Here is a 16,967-nt window from a genome sequence, read left to right as displayed (position 1 = left end):
GCAATCAGCTTTCTTTATGGTCCAGCTCTTACTTCCATACATTACTACTGGGAAAACCATAGCTTTAACTATACGGACCTTTGTTGGCAAGGTGATGTCTCTGCTTTTTAAGATGCTGTCTCACCAACTCCAGCTCCTGATGTCCCTTCTATGATTCATACCTTCTACCTGTAAAGCTTTGTTGCTTGGCAAATGATAATGATATTGCAGACGCTGGAAATTTTACAGAGGGCATGCCACTCTTAAATGAATGCTTCTAATTAGGCCGGTCACTTAACATTTTCCTGCTTCCTTTCTCTGCAGCGCACCAAGATCCACAATGGTGGAAGACTTCGAGGTAGCCATTTCTCAGGGCCAATTGGCAGGCACTGTGTCGCATGTACTGGCAAAACCACTGCCCTTTTTCAACAGCACTCCGCTCCACATTGCCGTAGTAGGAGAGCCCGGCTCCGGGAAGTCCTCCTTCATCAATGCCATGCTGGGTCTTTGTGCCAATGACCCGCGTGCCGCTGCGACTGGTATACAGATGACGACAGTCCAAGTCAAGGATTACCCACACCCGACACTTCCGCAAGTGATCCTTTGGGACCACCCCGGAAGGGGAATGGCAACTTTTGGAGAGGACAAATTTGAGAAGAAGGTTGATTTGAATCACTTTGATTTCTTCATCATTGTCGGCTCCCAGCGCTTCCGCTCCACCCATTCTGACCTGGTCCGTGAGATCCAAGATATGGGCAAGAGCTTCTACTTTGTGCGCACCAAAGCAGACCTGGACCTGTCGGCCGCCAAGAGGCAACGGCCATCTGACTACAGTGAGAAGAAGGTCCTCTTGCACATCCAGGAGGACTGCAAAGAGTGCTTGGTAAGAGAAGGAGTGAGGGACCCACAAGTCTTCATCGTCTCCAACTGGGAAGCCGACTGCTTTGATTTCCCCCTCCTGCAGGAAACGCTGAAGAACGATCTCCTGCGGCTGAAGAGGCAAGCCTTTCTGCTCCGCTTCCCTAGCATCTGCCTGCCTATCTTAGAGAAAAAGAAAATCACTGTGAAGGAGAAGATTTGGACCAAAAGGCTTTGTTTGCTGGTCGCTCTTGGAAGCCCAGTTCCCTTCCTTCTCCCCATATTTCTGTTTAGTAAGTTCCACTCCTGGTGCTTCCTAGACTTTGGCCTGGATGATCGATCTCTTGCAGCTCTGGCCCAGCGTGTTGGAAAGACAAGCACAGCCCTTAAAGCAGCAATGCAGTCCCTGGGAATGTTCTCTGCCATTTTATGGGTGCTGCCAGACTTGGTGGGACTCTCAGTGATGGCTTACGAATATCACCACTGGGAGCATTTCCCCATCTTTGGCTGCCTTCTGTCCGGAGGGATTTCGCTTCCTCGCACCTACTTCATGATGCAGAAATGCATATCGGGTGCTGCTGATGACACCCAGAAGGTTCTGTCCAAAGCTCTTGAGGCAGAGGCGAAAAAGTCCATTTAGCAGCAAGCAGATGCGCTATGTTGACTACGTGCTTGATATATAGAATCTGGTGAAATATACATGCTTCCATTTGTGTGTTTTATAAAACAAGCTCCCAGAAGACATGGCGAGCACAAAGTCTGGGAAAGTAAAAAGGCTTGTGTCCCAAGCTTTAAAATCGAACCCAGATGATTCAAAGTCTGCACTAAGAAAAGATCAATTCTCCCCATCTGTATCATAAATGACAATAGAGCAAATTGGCATGAGTTATTCTGGATTTGCTAATCATGAAGAGGCAATGTGGGTTTTTTAAAAAGACAACCACCACCACCAAAAGACATTAAAAATAATAATCAGATGATCAGGTTGTTAATTTTAAAAATTCCATAAACATTAAGCTTCTCATAAAAAAACCTAAGTGAAATAATCTGAATGCAAGCATAATAACCCTACCGTTACTTTCTTTAATTAGTATCTCTACCCAATGTATGTGATGGGACACGGGTGGTGCTGTGGTCTAAACCACAGAGCCTAGGGCTTGACAATCACAAGGTCGGCAGTTCGAATCCCTGCAACAGGGTGAGCTCCCATTGTTCGGTCCCTGCTCCTGCCCACCTAGCAGTTCGAAAGCACGTCAAAGTGCAAGTAGATAAATAGGTACCGCTCTGGCGAGAAGGTAAATGGCGTTTCTGTGCGCTGCTCTGGGCCGCCAGAAGCGGCTTAGTCATGCTGGCCGCATGACCCTGAAAAACTGCCTGTGGACAAATGTCGGCTCCCTCAGCCAGTAATGCGAGATGAGCAGCGAAACCCCAGAGTCGTCTGCTACTGGACTTAATGCTCAGGGGTCCCTTAACTTAACCTTTACCCAATGTATAAGAATTAAGACCAATACCAAAAGGAGACTTTGGGACAAATGGACTTTTTACTATATTTCTAATTCTTTCAAATGAATTTTTCTGTATCTGATGGCAGACTAAAAAAAACCAACCCACTAGTGCCCTATGTGAACCTGCTTGCAAGGATGGTATCAAGCTGTAATTTATGCAGGCTGCAGCATTCACCTTTCTTCTCTCTCTCTCTCTCTCTCTCTATATATATATATATGCTGCATTTGCTTTTTTCTTTAGGAACAGGAGTTAGCTCTATATCATGCAACATCTATTTCACAATGTTCTTTCCCTCATACACACTTAAACTGAAGGAGGGCATTCAGCTAGACAGGAGCCTCCCCAATGCATTTTTTAAATAGAAAGTTGAGGTAATTTTAATCTGTTTTAGTATTTTAACTCTTGCATATCTTAAAGCACGGCTGTAATTTCCCCCCGTGATTTTATTGTTTTATCTTTTTGCAAACCGTGTTGAGGTTTTATTAGAATCAAGCAGTGTATAAGCTTTCATGAAATAAACTAATTGGTTAAAATATTTTCCTTGCCACTGCCAGGACGTTTGTGTTATAATCAATGCTGCTTTCACAGCTTTGGGAGCTGGAGCTCTTTCCACACATGCACTCCGACTCCGTCTACTTGCAATCGGGCAGGCAGGTAGCAGCTGCATCTGCAAAGCCAACTGAGAAGTGTCTGCAGCGGGAATTTCTTGCCCCACGCTCTGAGTGCCAGCAGAGGCTATTTTAATCTGAAATCTTTTGACACACTGTACTGCGGTAAGAGTTCAGACACCCAGTCAGGACCCAGCACAGTCCAAGAAAGGATTTGCAAGAAGGAGGAGGACCTACAGTGACCCCATTAACTTTCGTTTTCTCAGAAATCACCTGTTTGAGCAGAGCTGTGTGTTGGGCAGGGGAGGGGGGGAGGGGAACTTGTAAACAGGATCTAATTTCTGCTCCAAGATATTAAAAACCCAAAGCTACTTTCCCTTTCAAGGTTATGCAGGATAAGAAGTTGCAAATAATCAGCAGCAGAGCATTTAGTTAGAAATATGTGCCTGTACCTCTTTATTAGGCTTTTGTCAGAGATAAGCTCAAAGTACCTTGGCAATTTTAAACTGCATAGGGGTTTTCAGTCTCTGTTTGGGATCTCCCTTCAGAAGGATGTACAGTGGTACCTTGGGTTAAGTACTCAATTCATTCTGGAGGTCCGTTCTTAACCTGAAGCTGTTCTTAACCTGAAGCACCAATTAAGCTAATGGGGCCTCCTGCTGCTGCCGCGCGATTTCTGTTCTCATTCTGAAGCAAAGTTCTTAACCTGAAGCACTATTTCTGGGTTAGCGGAGTCTGTAACCTGAAGAATATGTAATCTGAGGTACCACTGTATGTCATTCCAAGATCAAAACTGGTGATACACTGTTATCACTGCTGATCTTCAGGTACAACAAGGCACAGCCTATCTGTGAGTTTATGCACATTCCCACATCATGGACCTTGACAGTGAAACCTGACAGGTCTGAGCACGTGAACCAATATAACATCCCTTGTGATGCTTTTCCATTCTCAGAATTTTCTGCAATGTAAATGGGTCGCGTGATCAATGATGTGCAGGAGGCCCTCAGTAGACAAGTTGGTGCTGAAAGGGCTCCCTAAGCAGAACAAAGTATCTCTGCACATGCTAATACAATCCTTTCACTGCCAACCCCCCCCCCCCATCTTTTTAATGCAAATAACAGGAGAGGTCTATGCAAAGAGCGGGTTGGAAGAAAGAACTTGACACACTTCAGACATGAGGCAGAACCTTGTTGTCATTGCATTCTTATATTAATAAGTCTGTGCCAAGTGCACATCTGATGTACTGCAGATGCACTTCTGGTTGTGCAACCAGGGACGTCACATGCCCTGATCAGCTGAATTCTCCTCATAGCACTGCTCTGCTCCCCCAGCCTGCCATTTACATCCCAGCCTAAGGATTTTATCCAATATACTCATGCTCAGAGCACACCAGCTGAAATGAATGGACCTGATTAATTGGAAGGTTTTTTTAAAAAATTGAAATTTCTACGGTACTTTGCAAATATTCCACACTGCAGTAGTAGGAAGTGCCGACAACTCAGGTGCTGCTGAGACTGGCCCAGAGGCAATAACAGCACAGATAAAAGATTACTTCCATGGGATGCTTCCACAGGTGATCCTTTGGGACTTCCCAAAAAGGCAGCATCCCCGCTGGCAAAGGGGCTGCTTGGCCACGAATGCGGCTTCGGCTATTTGTTGCGATCTTATTTCATCCTCACTGGCTAGCTTCGCTTTCTTTTTTGCTTTTAGTAGTGTGAAGGTCAGGAGGGAGAGAGGGTATAAAAGGGAGAGAGAGGGAGATAGCAGGACGGAGAAAAGCACGAGAAACCTCAAAGCAAAACCTCCAAGAAGAGGACTGAGCTTGGCTACAAAAAATCGGTTCGGCAGCAGGTAAGGAGCTGAACTTTCCTTTTCTTTTGGAGCTTCTTTGCGTTAAAGGAGACTCTAAGCTCCTTGTTTGGTGGGTGACAGATACAATTGTTGTCGTCGTCTACCTTTTACCTCTTTATTGTTATTTTTTACATTTTTATTATTATATTAACCATTACATTATAGCTACTGTGATATCATATCATATTATAAACAACAATAATATTATTAACAATGATGTTGGAGAAAGCTGCCCTTCTTCCCGCAGCAAAGGGAATAAATAACATGCCATCACCAGGGAGCAAGCAGAGCTCGTGCTACTAGTCCCCGCCCCCCAACAAGTTTAATAAAAGACGTTTATTAGCATTGCAATGCAGTTCACCCTATGGTCACCAGGTTTTTTTCCCCAATGAACCCAGGGACACTTGTTTTGTTTGTTTTTTTCTTTGAAGCTGAGTAGCAACAGGGAGTCAGTAGTGAGGATGGTGAGGCAAAAGACCCTGGGCCCAAGCACACATGCATATTGTACTAGGAACGTCTGGCAACCCTACCCCACCCTCTTTGTTAGAGCGGGGAATGGGGTGCAGAACAGAGGAATACAGCAACTTCTATTCTCCATGCCCTGAATGCTGAAGAGGCAGAGACCATCTGGGCTGCCCCTTAGTGCAGAAGCAAAGCATAAGAGATTTAAGTAACTGCCCTGAAACCAATGCCACCCTTTTGCGTGTTAATTCAATATATCCCTCTGCAGACCCCCCCCCCCCATTCCCAACAAGAAAGCAGCAGGAACATGGCTGCGTCCCCGCACTTGCTGGTGTGTAAAAATGCTATCCGTGACCACTTCTGATTAGAAAAACTGCATGGCAAGGGTTTGAGGCAGGGCAGGGCAGAAGATGCTGGAGCTTCTCTCGGTTCTGGGTTGGTGCTGCCTGATGAGCCTGGATAGCTCAGTGGGTTAGACCGTGGTGCTGATAACGCCAAGGCTGCAGGTCCCTGCATGGATCAGCCACATATTCCTGCATTGCAGGGGGTTGGACTGCATGACCCTCAGGGTCCCTTCCAACTCTACAGTGCTATGATTCTACGACTTTCCCGAGTCGCCCCCTCGGGGCTTTCTGTGTCCTTCCATGATGGTACGAAATATGAAACTTCCCTTCTCCATGCACCTTAGTCCTGCTGCAAAATCGCCTCCCCATATCAATTCAAACAAACGAACAAAACCCCACTGATAACACCCCACACTTAATGTATCGTGCAGTTAGGTCCTCAGAATGTCTTTAATTCTAAAAAGGATGTTATGCTCTTTTTTCCTTTAGCGGTATTTCATTCATTTATGCATTATATTTATATGGCTTTCAGGACAAGATAATGTTGCTGATAATGGGTTGTCTTCAATTAACATTTACTCAGAGTAGACCTATTAAAATTAATGGACTTTAGGCATGGTTATTAATTTCATTGAGTCATCACTGTGTAAAGGTTAGTTGACAAGAATCCAATGTGGATATTTTCCCCAGTACTGTACTTTAAGAATATTTCTGGGATCTTTCTGCATCTCTTATTCCTACCCATTGACTCCTTTTTTTATCTCTCCCTTGGTGACATTTCTAAAAATATTCTTCATTTTATGGTGACTTTTGTGAAAGTGGCAGAACAAGGCTTGGGCAGAATATACTAGGGATATGCACAGTGCATTGACTTATTTATTTATTAAGTGTTTTACCCAAAGTTTTAGCAAAAAAAGAGAGGAATCCTTAGTGTGTGTGTAAATGCTTCCTTTAGTCAAATCTCTAGAGCAGGCATGGCCAAACCCGGCCCTCCAGCTGTTTTGGGACTACAACTCCCATCACCCCAGGCTAACAGGACTAGTGGTCATTGATGATGAGAGCTGTAGTTCCAAAACAGCTGGAGGGCCACGTTTGGCCATGCCTGCTCTAGAGGAATGAACAATTTGAGTTCAAAAAAGATCCACATCTCACATAAACATGTTTTAAGGGTTATGTGTGAGTGCATGCACATATAGATTTCTGAGAGATTGACAACAGGCACAATTCTTCACTTTATTGAAATACTACCAACTGCTGCTCAAACAACCCACTGGTCTTAGAGATATGTCCTATGTAAATTGATTTTCCCCCCATAAACCATGGATTGTAAATATGTCCATAAAAGTGTGTTGAAGGCTATCATTTAACTATTATAGTTTTCTTCTCTTTCACAGATAAACTGAGCCACAAGGAATCCCTGTCATGGATCCTGCCGTGATAATAGAAAAATTAACAAAAGACCTTGCTGAAGTGAAGGCTGCCTTGGAGAAAAAAACATTTGAAGCTGTTTCAGCTGAAGCTCAACAGCAGTCAAATTTATTAAATAACATGACTTTGGAAATTGCCATCACAGGAAGATCTGGTGCCGGGAAATCATCTTTTGTCAATGCCCTGCGAGGAATGGAAGATGATGAAAAGGGTGCAGCTCTGACGGGGGTGACAGAAACAACAACGGTGCCACAAGAATATACATGCCCCACATTCCCCAAAGTCAAAATTTGGGATCTACCAGGAATTGGAACAAATAATTTTAGTGCAAAGGAATACCTAGAGAAGGTCAATTTCAGCAAGTATGATTTTTTCATCATCATCGCCTCAGGGCGCTTCACTGAGGATGACACCAAATTGGCTCTTGAAATCCGTAAAAATAAGAAGAAATTCTACTATGTGCGCAGCAAAGTGGATAACGATATAGAAAACTACAGGCGGTCAAAACGCATCAATGTGGAGGACACCTATGAGATGATGCAAGCTGAGAAGAAGACACTTGGCATTATACAGAAAGATAGCTATGATAACTTGAAGGCATTAGGTGAGTCTTCTCCAAGGGTCTTTCTGATATCAAGGTGGGATTTGAGCAAGTATGATTTCCCCCGGCTTCAAGAGACCTTTGAAAAGGAACAGGATGAAATCAAGAGAGATGTTTTAATTATGTGTCTTCCAATTTTAACAAAAGATAGCATTAAAAAGAAAAAGGCTGCTATGGAGAGCCTGATATGGAAAAAAGCCATTGTGAGTTGTACTGTTGGGTTGATTCCTCTCCCATTCCTCTCATTTGGTTTTGACATTGGCATTGTGGCTGTGACAATGAGGGAGATCTGCAAAGTTTTTGGCTTGGATGAAGATTCCCTCAATATACTAGCAAATCGTGTTGGGAAACCTGTTGAGGAGTTGAAATCTGGTATTGAACATACCCCAAGCGCCGGTATGATCACAACAGAATTTGTCATGGATATCTTGAAGAGGTCAGCAATGTGGGGAGCAATCACAGTGTTAGAGCTGCTTCTGGATTTCATACCTGTGTTGGGGTCTCTCTATGGTGGGGGCAGTTCTTTTGCTACCACATTCTACTTGCTGAAGGATTTCCTGGAAAACGCTGTGAAAGATGCAGAGAAAGTTCTGGCAAAGGCTGCTGAGCCTAAGAAACCCAAGTAAACAGCCAATACATCTACCTGGGAAAAGACATCCAGGTACAACATGCATATTCACATCTTTCTACCAAGGCATCAACCAATTGCTCCCTTTATTACTCTTCAGATTATTTACTTAATCTCAATAAAATAATAAATATTAAGATTATAAGAAATGTTTTTTCCCCCTAAATCCTCCCTACTGCAATTATTTCCCCAACTGTTCTAATTTTTGTTTTAAAAAATCATTTAATCAAGGCATGGGAAAGCTGTAGGCAACGGTCCAAATTTAGGTGTCCTAACCTGAACCACAAGCCTGTTTTCTCTCAGCCTCCTTGTTGTAATGATTAATCTTTTCTTCACCAGTTGGGTGGGTGGGTAGGGGAAGCCTGAGCCTTTGGGGAGGGTTTTTTTCTCTGGAAATAAGCATACACATACCCACAAATTTCTTTGTATTTTAGGATGCTATGAAACAGAGAAAGACTGGTTCATCTTCAACATAGTTGGAGGAGAGGGAGTTTTGGGTGTCCTCCTGCCACAAATAACTCCAGATAGGTGCTTCTTATTCTTTCTTTGTTTTTGTTTTGTTTTTGCAGGATATGTGCTTTTTATTTTCCTTTTTTTTCTTGGTTTTTGAGAAAACAAAGAAACCAGAGACGACATCATCAGAACAAACAAGACTTGAAATCAGGTCTCTGTCCATATCAGAGCTTCGAACTAGTTCAAGTTCAACATGTCCGTAAAAGAACTAATTCCCATTCATGTTCATCCCTTTATGAAACAAACCAGTTCTCTTTATGTTCAGTTCACTTCAAGTTAATCCAAATTACCCTTGGCAATTTTTTTTTAAGAAATACTCTACATTCTTTCTTTGCTTTGTTTTTGAGGGATATGTGCTTTTTTATTTTTTTGTTTCTTGGTTTTTGAAAAAAAACACCAAATTTTGTTTGTGTAAATACTCTAAAGCATTTAGAAAGTGGCAATGAACTTGAAGATGAGCCAGAATTCATTCTTCATTTTACCCCAACATCAACTTAATTATGTTCAGTTTCCCCAGCAATTATGGAAACTACTTTCACATGTAGTTCAGATGTTTTTCAAAGTAATTCAGTGCACATTGAACTTGTTCATTCCAAGCACTAGCCAGTTGTTTTTGAGATTGTTATAGTCCGTACGTGATTTTAGCAGCTGCTGAGATAAAAATCCAAGTTTTTCCAGCTGTTGGAGGTGGGTCCACTGACAGCTACTAGCAGCTACACTAAGAGATGGCTATGCATTGGCTATGCATCAAGCTGGGAGTCAGCAACACCAGCTCTTATTTGTGGAATGAGTTTAGCCCTCCTCAGAATGCAACTTTTCTGTAAAGCCTTACAGCCTTAAAGCCTTGGAGGTTGAAATGTTCCCCCACTGGCTGCCAACACAAATAAACAGACAAAGTAATATAGTTTTTATTGACAAATAGCAAAACACATTCAAACTCACTAGGTGTGACCAAGTATCTGTGCATTAATTACTTTGTACTTTCTCTGCTTATATCTGTGTTTTGGGTTCCAGACAACTCTAACCAAATAAAGCTCTGTGTCCCCATTCATTATAATGAGGAATTAAATAATCCCTTTTGGCCAAAATTGGTGAAATTTGCAGGCATAGGAGACCCTACAAATTGGATTGAGCCTACCTAAATCCAGGGGCTTTTTGTGGAGGAAGTTAAGTGGGTTTACCTTCCTCCATACTTATTTGATATTTTCATGGGTGGGAGGTTATTTCTGATCTTAAAATAATTAAGAGGTGTCTGAGTTTTGTGAATTTTTTGCTTATACATTTTTAAAAAGAGCTTTGCAGCTTCACCCTGGCCTTTCTGGTGCTAAGACTTACAGGCCACAGATAAACCTAAAGTGAGAGGCAGAGTTCTGTTGGTTGTTTGTTTGTTTCCTTGTTCATTAAAGCAGAGCAACATAGGAATCTAAGAAATGGAGGGGTACCCTACCTGGAATAAAGGTCTCTCTTAAAAATATAATCCTCCCTTGGCATGTTTTATCCTCAGCTCTTTAGTACTCTGTTGGCAATGTTATGAATGGTTGTCTTGCCAAATGCTAGGTGGTTCTTTTAAACTGAGATATTGAGGCAATACAGAACACAAGTGAGTGAGAAGATTTAATATTTTATTCTAAACAGCAAGCAACATCTACATTACTAAGCAAGCACTTCAATCTGCCACTTGGAAGCCCTCAACAAGTGGCAAAGCGTCTCCCCAGGTAGCCTGAGGTTTGCATGGCCCTGCGATCGATCAGTCTGAGCACAAGCTTCTCAGACTCTGCCCAACACCATCTGATTTACAACACTGCTTTGGCTTTCTGAACAGCTGAGAGCAAACTGCAAGGGACTTAAGTTCCATGTTGGCACTGAGAATGGAACTTCATGAGGAGAATTATGGCAACTGAGAAAGAGACTTGGGACAAATATGGCAGCAGGGGCTCTAGAGCCAAGTGTTGTTAGCCAAATTTCAGTTTATTTAAGAACATGTTTCACTTGCGCTGTGCATCAGATCCAGCTCAATTGCTGGATGCTGACAGGAGGAGAAGAAGCAGGCAGAGGGAGAGGACAGTTAACAGCAGATAGCAGAGAGGAGGGGGAGAGCAGCTGTAATCTGAGCTCTGACCAAAGGGACAGATAGATGTGTGAGAACTACGATAGTGGGCAAGATGTGGGAATGAAGGAAATACGCTCTACCAAATCTCTTAGGATTTTAAAAGTAGCAGAGATGCACGAAAGATACGGGAAGAGAAGGTGGGGGCTTCCGTGTTGGGGAAGGGGCAGGAGCTGAGTCCGGGCAATTCCATCTTCTGGGGAGGGCGGTGAGTAGAGAAGCTCCGTCTTAGTTTGTTGCTTTAGCAATAAATCTGAAATAATTAACAGGCAGATTCGTCTCACGTTTGTGGGAGAGACCAAGCCATAACAGATTGCCCGGACTCACTTTTTCTCTCATGCCGAAGGCCAACAGAGAACGTGATGGAAAGGCAAGTGGGGAATGCAGCTGGGGGAGCAGAGGGAGGAGCAGGAGAGCCCACAGACCCATAATAGAATTGAGAAGCTACACATGGCAACTCAAATCACAGCTCGATACGCTAGCAGGAGCTCTAGATCAGTGTTTCCCAACCTTGTGCCTCCAGATGTTTTTGGCCTACAACTCCCATCATCCCTGACCACTGGTCTTGCTAGCTAGGGATGATGGGAGTTGTAGGCCAAAAACATCTGGAGGCACAAGGTTGGGAAACACTGCTCTAGATGAACAAAGGAGGAACACACAGGCTGAAAGGGACCTCAGGGCCGGCAAGGGGCCTGGGGTTCATCCTGAAAAATTCAGTGGGGACAGAGAAGGTTATGCTGCCTTTAAAATGGAATCCAGTTACATTTTGGATGTGAGATCAGCCAAATTTAGCTCGGACAAACAGTGGATATCTTATCTGATAAGCTGGCTGGAAGGACCAGCGAAGGACTGGGCCATCACTTTAATGGAGGGCCAGCACAGCACGCTGGGAAATCTGCGGGAATTCTGGGGACAGATGGATGCAATGTTCATGGAGCATACAGCGGATGAGCAACAACTGCTACATCTGCGACTGGAGGGGGGGAGAGTTCTGTGGCCTCTTATTGGACTGCTTTCAATGCCTTATTGCAAAGGGTTGGCTGGGGACAGAACACGCCGCTGGCACCCATGTATGGAGCAGGATTGAACCCATCGAGCCTGGATGAGATAGCGAAGATGCAACCCATGCAGTCGCTGGACGAGTTAGTCAGAGCCTCCTTACAGCTGGGGTTACATCAGGAGCAACGGACGTTAGAAAAGAGGGGGGCTGGGGGGGCTCCGCTAGTAAGGAGCCACACTCCAAGTATTTCTGTGCCAGGGATGGGCGACCCATCCAGCCAGGGGCAAGCAGTTGAACCAATGCAGATTGGCTCGGTAGAAAGAGGGAAGACTAGGATGGCATGGAAAGAAGGGAGTCAATGGCGTTGGGAAACACACAGTTGTTTTGTGTGCGGGAGGCAGGGGCATTTGGCGAAACTGTGTCCCGATAGGAAGGTGGGGGGGGATCCCTGTCAGGGGCCAGTGTAGAAGAGAGGCCCAAACCCCAAGAGACACAGACGGGAAATGGCAACTACCTGCCTGCCCCATCTGCACTGAGAGGGAGTTGGAGGGTGGGGGTGGCGAAGAGCTCCAGCTCCCAAGGCTGCAGGAAGCTGGAGGACAAGCTGGGGGAAGGGAAGGCGAGTCTCTATGCGTGAGGCTGGAGAAACCCTTGAAGGAACCTGTGCCCAGTGCCCCCCTGCATGATGTCCCCCTAAAGCTGAGGGTGTCAGATAAGACACAAGCTTTACTGTCAGTCTAGGAACACTCTGAGGAGAGTTTGGTGTCCTTCTTGTCTGCCTGGCTTGCAAAGCCAGCTTGTCATGCAGGCTCTATAGCTGCTCTGCATTCTGCAGAATGTTAGAATGTTTCTAAAATATAAACTATTTCCTCCTCATGTTCAGTCTTGTGATATGAAGCCATTGGATCAGGCCCTACCCTCTGGAGCAGAAGAAAACAAGCTTATTCCCTCTTCTGACAACCCTTAAGATATTTGAAGATGGCTATCGTATCTCCTCTCAATCTCCTCTTTTCCAGGATAAACATACCCAGCTCCTTCAAGTGCTCCTCATAAGGCTTGGTTTTCAGAGCTTTGGTCATCTTGGTCGCCCTCCTCTGTACTCGTTCTGAAGCCTTATTTACCTAGGGATCCATCAGCCTCGCCATCCCCGGACCTTGGAGGGAACAAAAGTACCAGGAAAGCAAAATCTTCTTTGGAGAAAAAGTTTATTAAAATCTATGCACAGAGACAATCTGTACATAGAGACAACCAGCAGGATACCTCCTGAAAGCTGGCTGTAAAGAAATACATTTCAGCAAGCCTTCTTATACCTTTTGAGCATTTCCCCCCTCCCATTCCTTCCTCAAATTTTCCCAATCAGCTGGCAAATGTTCAACTTATTCCCTTATATGGCACATCTATCTGCTGGCTAAGCACTTCCTCATACGTGTCTTTCTGCTGGCTAAGCACTTCCCCATACGTGTCTTTCTGCTAGCTAAGCACTTCCCCATACGTGTCTTTTCTTATCTTTGCATTACTTAAGACAGGAAGCGTATGGCAGGAAACATGGTGATGATTCGCCGTGGAAGAAACTAAAAAGTTTTAAAAATTAGTTTCTTCCATTAGATTCACAAAATGTTTAGGGGTATGCATCCCCCTAGAAACCACCTTTTTGCCAAGGCACCCAAACATGGTTTGTAGTTTTGAAATATGAAAACAAATGCATGTTATAAAAGACAGAGTGAGACCTCTTTGGCAGGCTGGTTAAATTTGCAAACAGCTGCAATTTTCTGGCTAGCTGGTAAGGCAGGAAGCTGGACTCTTGACCTGCCTGAGTTTAGCAAACACCCATTGTTTGCTAAACTGCCGCAACTGCAAAAACAGGATTAGTACAGGAATTTACTGCAGGAAATATTTGAGAGCAACCCTTACAAGGTACAATGGTACAGAGAAGGTAGAGAGAAATCCTTCTCATGCCCTGCATGTATGTCTTGCATTTCTAAAAATATTTCTAAAACAGATAGCACAAAACAGGAAACAGCTCCCAGTCTGCAGAGCTGAAAACAGGAAGCAACTTCTGGCCTACAGAGCTGACGCATTTGCGGTTTTCTGCCTAACCACAGCTTTTAGCTTCTTTGCCTTATTAACCCTTCCTTCTCCCTTCACTCCCTCCTCTTTTTATGAACAATCTATTACTTAGATTCGTTCTGGGGTAAGGGTCTATATTCTCTCATAAAAGCAATCACACGCGGACCCATCGTGCGAGATATCATCTTTTCCATCATATGTTGCATACATTGCATCAAGCAGGGAATACAGAAGCAGAAAAGCAAAAGGATTATAAGCGGCCCTGCTATCAATACCATAATATGTCTGATCCAACCACCATCGGGCAGCCAAGAATATAACCAATTCCATGGATCACCTTCTGTAATTTTTTAGCGGGTTTTCAGCTATCATTGTTTCCATGTGGTCAATTGTGGCCGAAATGCTAACATTGTTATCTGGGATAAACATACAGCATGAGAATGAACTAGCACACAAACTCCTCTCTATGTTGAAGATGTTACCAATGGGAATTCCATGTAGCATCAAACCTGGCCGTTTAGCATAAGGTGGTATGTGCATACACAGCCAACAATTGGAGAGATTTAACATTGTGGTGAACTTAAACATATCTTGGACATAAATATTATTCCTCCACATCTTATGATAATTTTCTCCTCGTGATGTTTTATCCAATAACCTAGTCCCCATCTGTCCATGTTCACCAGGTGCAGCACCTTCCTTGTCTCCTGCAACTATGAGAACAAGGAATACTAGGAGGATCATCAAGGGGATAGAAGGATTTGGCTGTTGCCTCCCGCAGAACCTATGATGCTCATGCCAGCAGAAAGAGACACATCCATGTGACAAGGGCAGGTGAAATAACCCCTATCCACCATCCCCAATTACTCCATGGTTCCTCCCACCAATATTCAGGGAGTGTGCTCATTGTTGAAGAGCCCACTGATATTCGTGCTTGATTACCTGTTGAGCCTCAAGGGTGAGAGCCCACCGGTGAGCTGATGCTCCCACTATGTGGGTCAACTTTCCTACTAACCCTGTTGGGTGGATTGAACTCTCGTGCTGCCTCCCTACTGACCAGGGCATATGGAGGCTGAAATCCTGGGGTGGCAATTCTTATTTTGGGAGGCTCGAGCCACCACGATTGTCAGAGGTGGTGCTGCAGAATTTACTGGCACTTGTTCAGCAATTTCAATGCACACCTGGTTAAGGCTTCCACCCCTGCAACACTTGCATTAAGACAGGTTCCGTCCCATCTAACGCCTGGATTAAGATTAGAACCTGGTCCATCAGATGAGGTTGGTACAGTGCTCTACCTCCCGAATGACCGTTGGTTACTCCCTCCCAACAGCAAGAGCAGTCCAGAACTTGATAGAATTCGACTGTCTCTGCAATTTCCCGTATGAGCACTATCCATACGTGCTGGACAGTGGTGTGGGAGAAGAGCCACAACGGGGAAGTGGGATGTTTCAATACGGCAACCTCATCAAACCCCTGTTTCCAATAGCCAATGAGCACGCCATCTCTTGCCACCGGCAAGACGAACCAGTCATAGCAGAGGCCAGCAGGCCAGTAAGGGCGGTATGGCTCAGTGGGGTCAGGGCTGTGGGACATAGAGTAAATCAATACAGAATATAACAGAGAGAAAAAAAGAGAAAATCCTTATGAAAGTATTAAATGTCCTGGTGGACTTCCTGGATTAGTCCTGGCACGGGTTTTTCACGTTGGGGACGCTGCCCGCGGGCGCCCCTCCCATCCAATTCTTCAGCTGTGCGTAGAGATATCAGCTTCCGGTGTGATATCAGCAGAGCGGTCGTCTGCCAGGCTTCTGGAGATAGTCAGCCGAAGGGAGTTCTCTGGATCTGGTGTAACTGTCCAGTCTGAAATGGCTTTCTTCACTGAGTATGGTGGACCCAAGGGGTAATGCCGACAACTTTCACGGCTGTGGGTGTGGAGAGCAGGACGATATAAGGTCCCTTCCAGCACGGTTGTAGCAGCGTCCGTGCCCAATCTTTTACCCACACTTCATCACCTGGCTCGAACTGATGCAGCCAACACACAGGGGTTGCGAGCCTGGGTCCACCTGTTTGAGACAAAAGAAAACTCGGAAGAATATCTGGACTTAATTATTCAATTGCATATCCTGACCAGCATGTGGGGGCAACATTCTGACATATGGGACCGGTCTCCCAACCACAATTTCAAAGGGTGACAGATGGGTCTGTCTTAATGGGAGACTGTGGACCCTGAATAATGCCAGAGGTAACATTGTCACCCAATTAGACCCAGTTTCCTGTGTCAGCTTGGATGGCTGATTCTGGGGTCTGTATGCTGTATGCAACTTTCTGTTGTAGTGCCTTAGCCAACTCCTGCAACACTGAGTGAACCAAGGCTGGTCCATTGTCGGCTTCTGCCCCTTTGCCAGGTTTAGGGCTCTGGTGAGCGCAGTTAATTCTGCCATCTGGGCCAATGTTCCAGGCGGGAGTGACTTTGCTTCGATCACCTGGTCTTCCAGGGCTACCACTGCATAACCTGCCTTCCAGTGTCCAGCCTCAATGAAGCTGCTTCCATCCATAAACCATGATGGCCACTGGGGGTCTGCTTCATCTTTAAGGTCAGGCCTGCTAGGGTACACCTCATCCATTACTTCAATGCAGTCATGCGTGGGCTCCTCACCTACCCCTACCGGTAATAGGGTAGCTGGGTTGAGGGCTGTGGTGACTTGGAATTTCTAACGCGGATGTAATAATAACATCTGACATTTCCTCATTTTAGCCTGGGAGAGGAAATAGGTGCCTCTCAGCAGATGGCACGCTGATTCTTTCCTAAGCGGCCTCGCCCTCCTCCCCGGGCGGTTTCTCCCAACGGTGGACCTCCCATCCTCAGGGCCATCAACTTCTTTGCCTGGTACTTCTTTTTCTTCTGGGCCTCTTCCTCTTTCTGATTATAAGTGGTCTGGGCTTGTTCCAGCATCCATTCAAGGGTGTGGCCCATAAAACCATTGTGGTTTTTTTTTTCCCTTCTTGTTTTTTT

General features: G+C 44.9%; 1 protein-coding gene and 1 pseudogene across 8 annotated transcripts in view; both read left to right on the top strand.

Moving 5' to 3' along the window:
- Positions 1-16,967, top strand: part of LOC310851521 (interferon-inducible GTPase 5-like) — a 69,490-nt gene that overhangs the window by 14,260 nt on the left and 38,263 nt on the right. Inside the window, exons 1-2 of one of the 4 annotated variants that reach the window (XM_083754024.1) lie at positions 4,496-4,527; positions 4,665-4,805. The exons of 1 other annotated variant lie outside the window; for it this stretch is intronic. In XM_083754024.1, coding sequence (XP_083610150.1) covers positions 4,511-4,527; positions 4,665-4,805 — 158 coding nt within the window. In that variant the 5' untranslated portion in view covers positions 4,496-4,510. Of the gene's footprint in view, positions 1-4,495; positions 4,528-4,648; positions 4,806-7,005; positions 8,406-16,967 lie in introns of those variants that run through there. 2 more of the 4 variants (XM_083754033.1, XM_083754025.1) reach the window with 2 other exon arrangements.
- LOC310851563 (interferon-inducible GTPase 5 pseudogene) overlaps positions 1-16,967 on the top strand; it is a 35,335-nt pseudogene that overhangs the window by 4,330 nt on the left and 14,038 nt on the right. For 3 of the 4 annotated variants that reach the window (XR_014568741.1, XR_014568742.1, XR_014568743.1), the window contains one exon: positions 304-2,569. The product of XR_014568741.1 is annotated as an interferon-inducible GTPase 5 pseudogene (transcript). Of the gene's footprint in view, positions 1-303; positions 2,879-16,967 lie in introns of those variants that run through there. The other variant, XR_014568744.1, reaches the window with a different exon arrangement.

Source organism: Podarcis gaigeae, assembly GCF_964106915.1.
Source record: "Podarcis gaigeae genome assembly, chromosome: 8".
Taxonomy (NCBI): Eukaryota; Metazoa; Chordata; class Lepidosauria; order Squamata; family Lacertidae; genus Podarcis; species Podarcis gaigeae.
The sequence above is the reverse complement of the archived record's forward strand: the minus strand, read 5'-3'. Positions and strand labels throughout refer to the sequence as shown.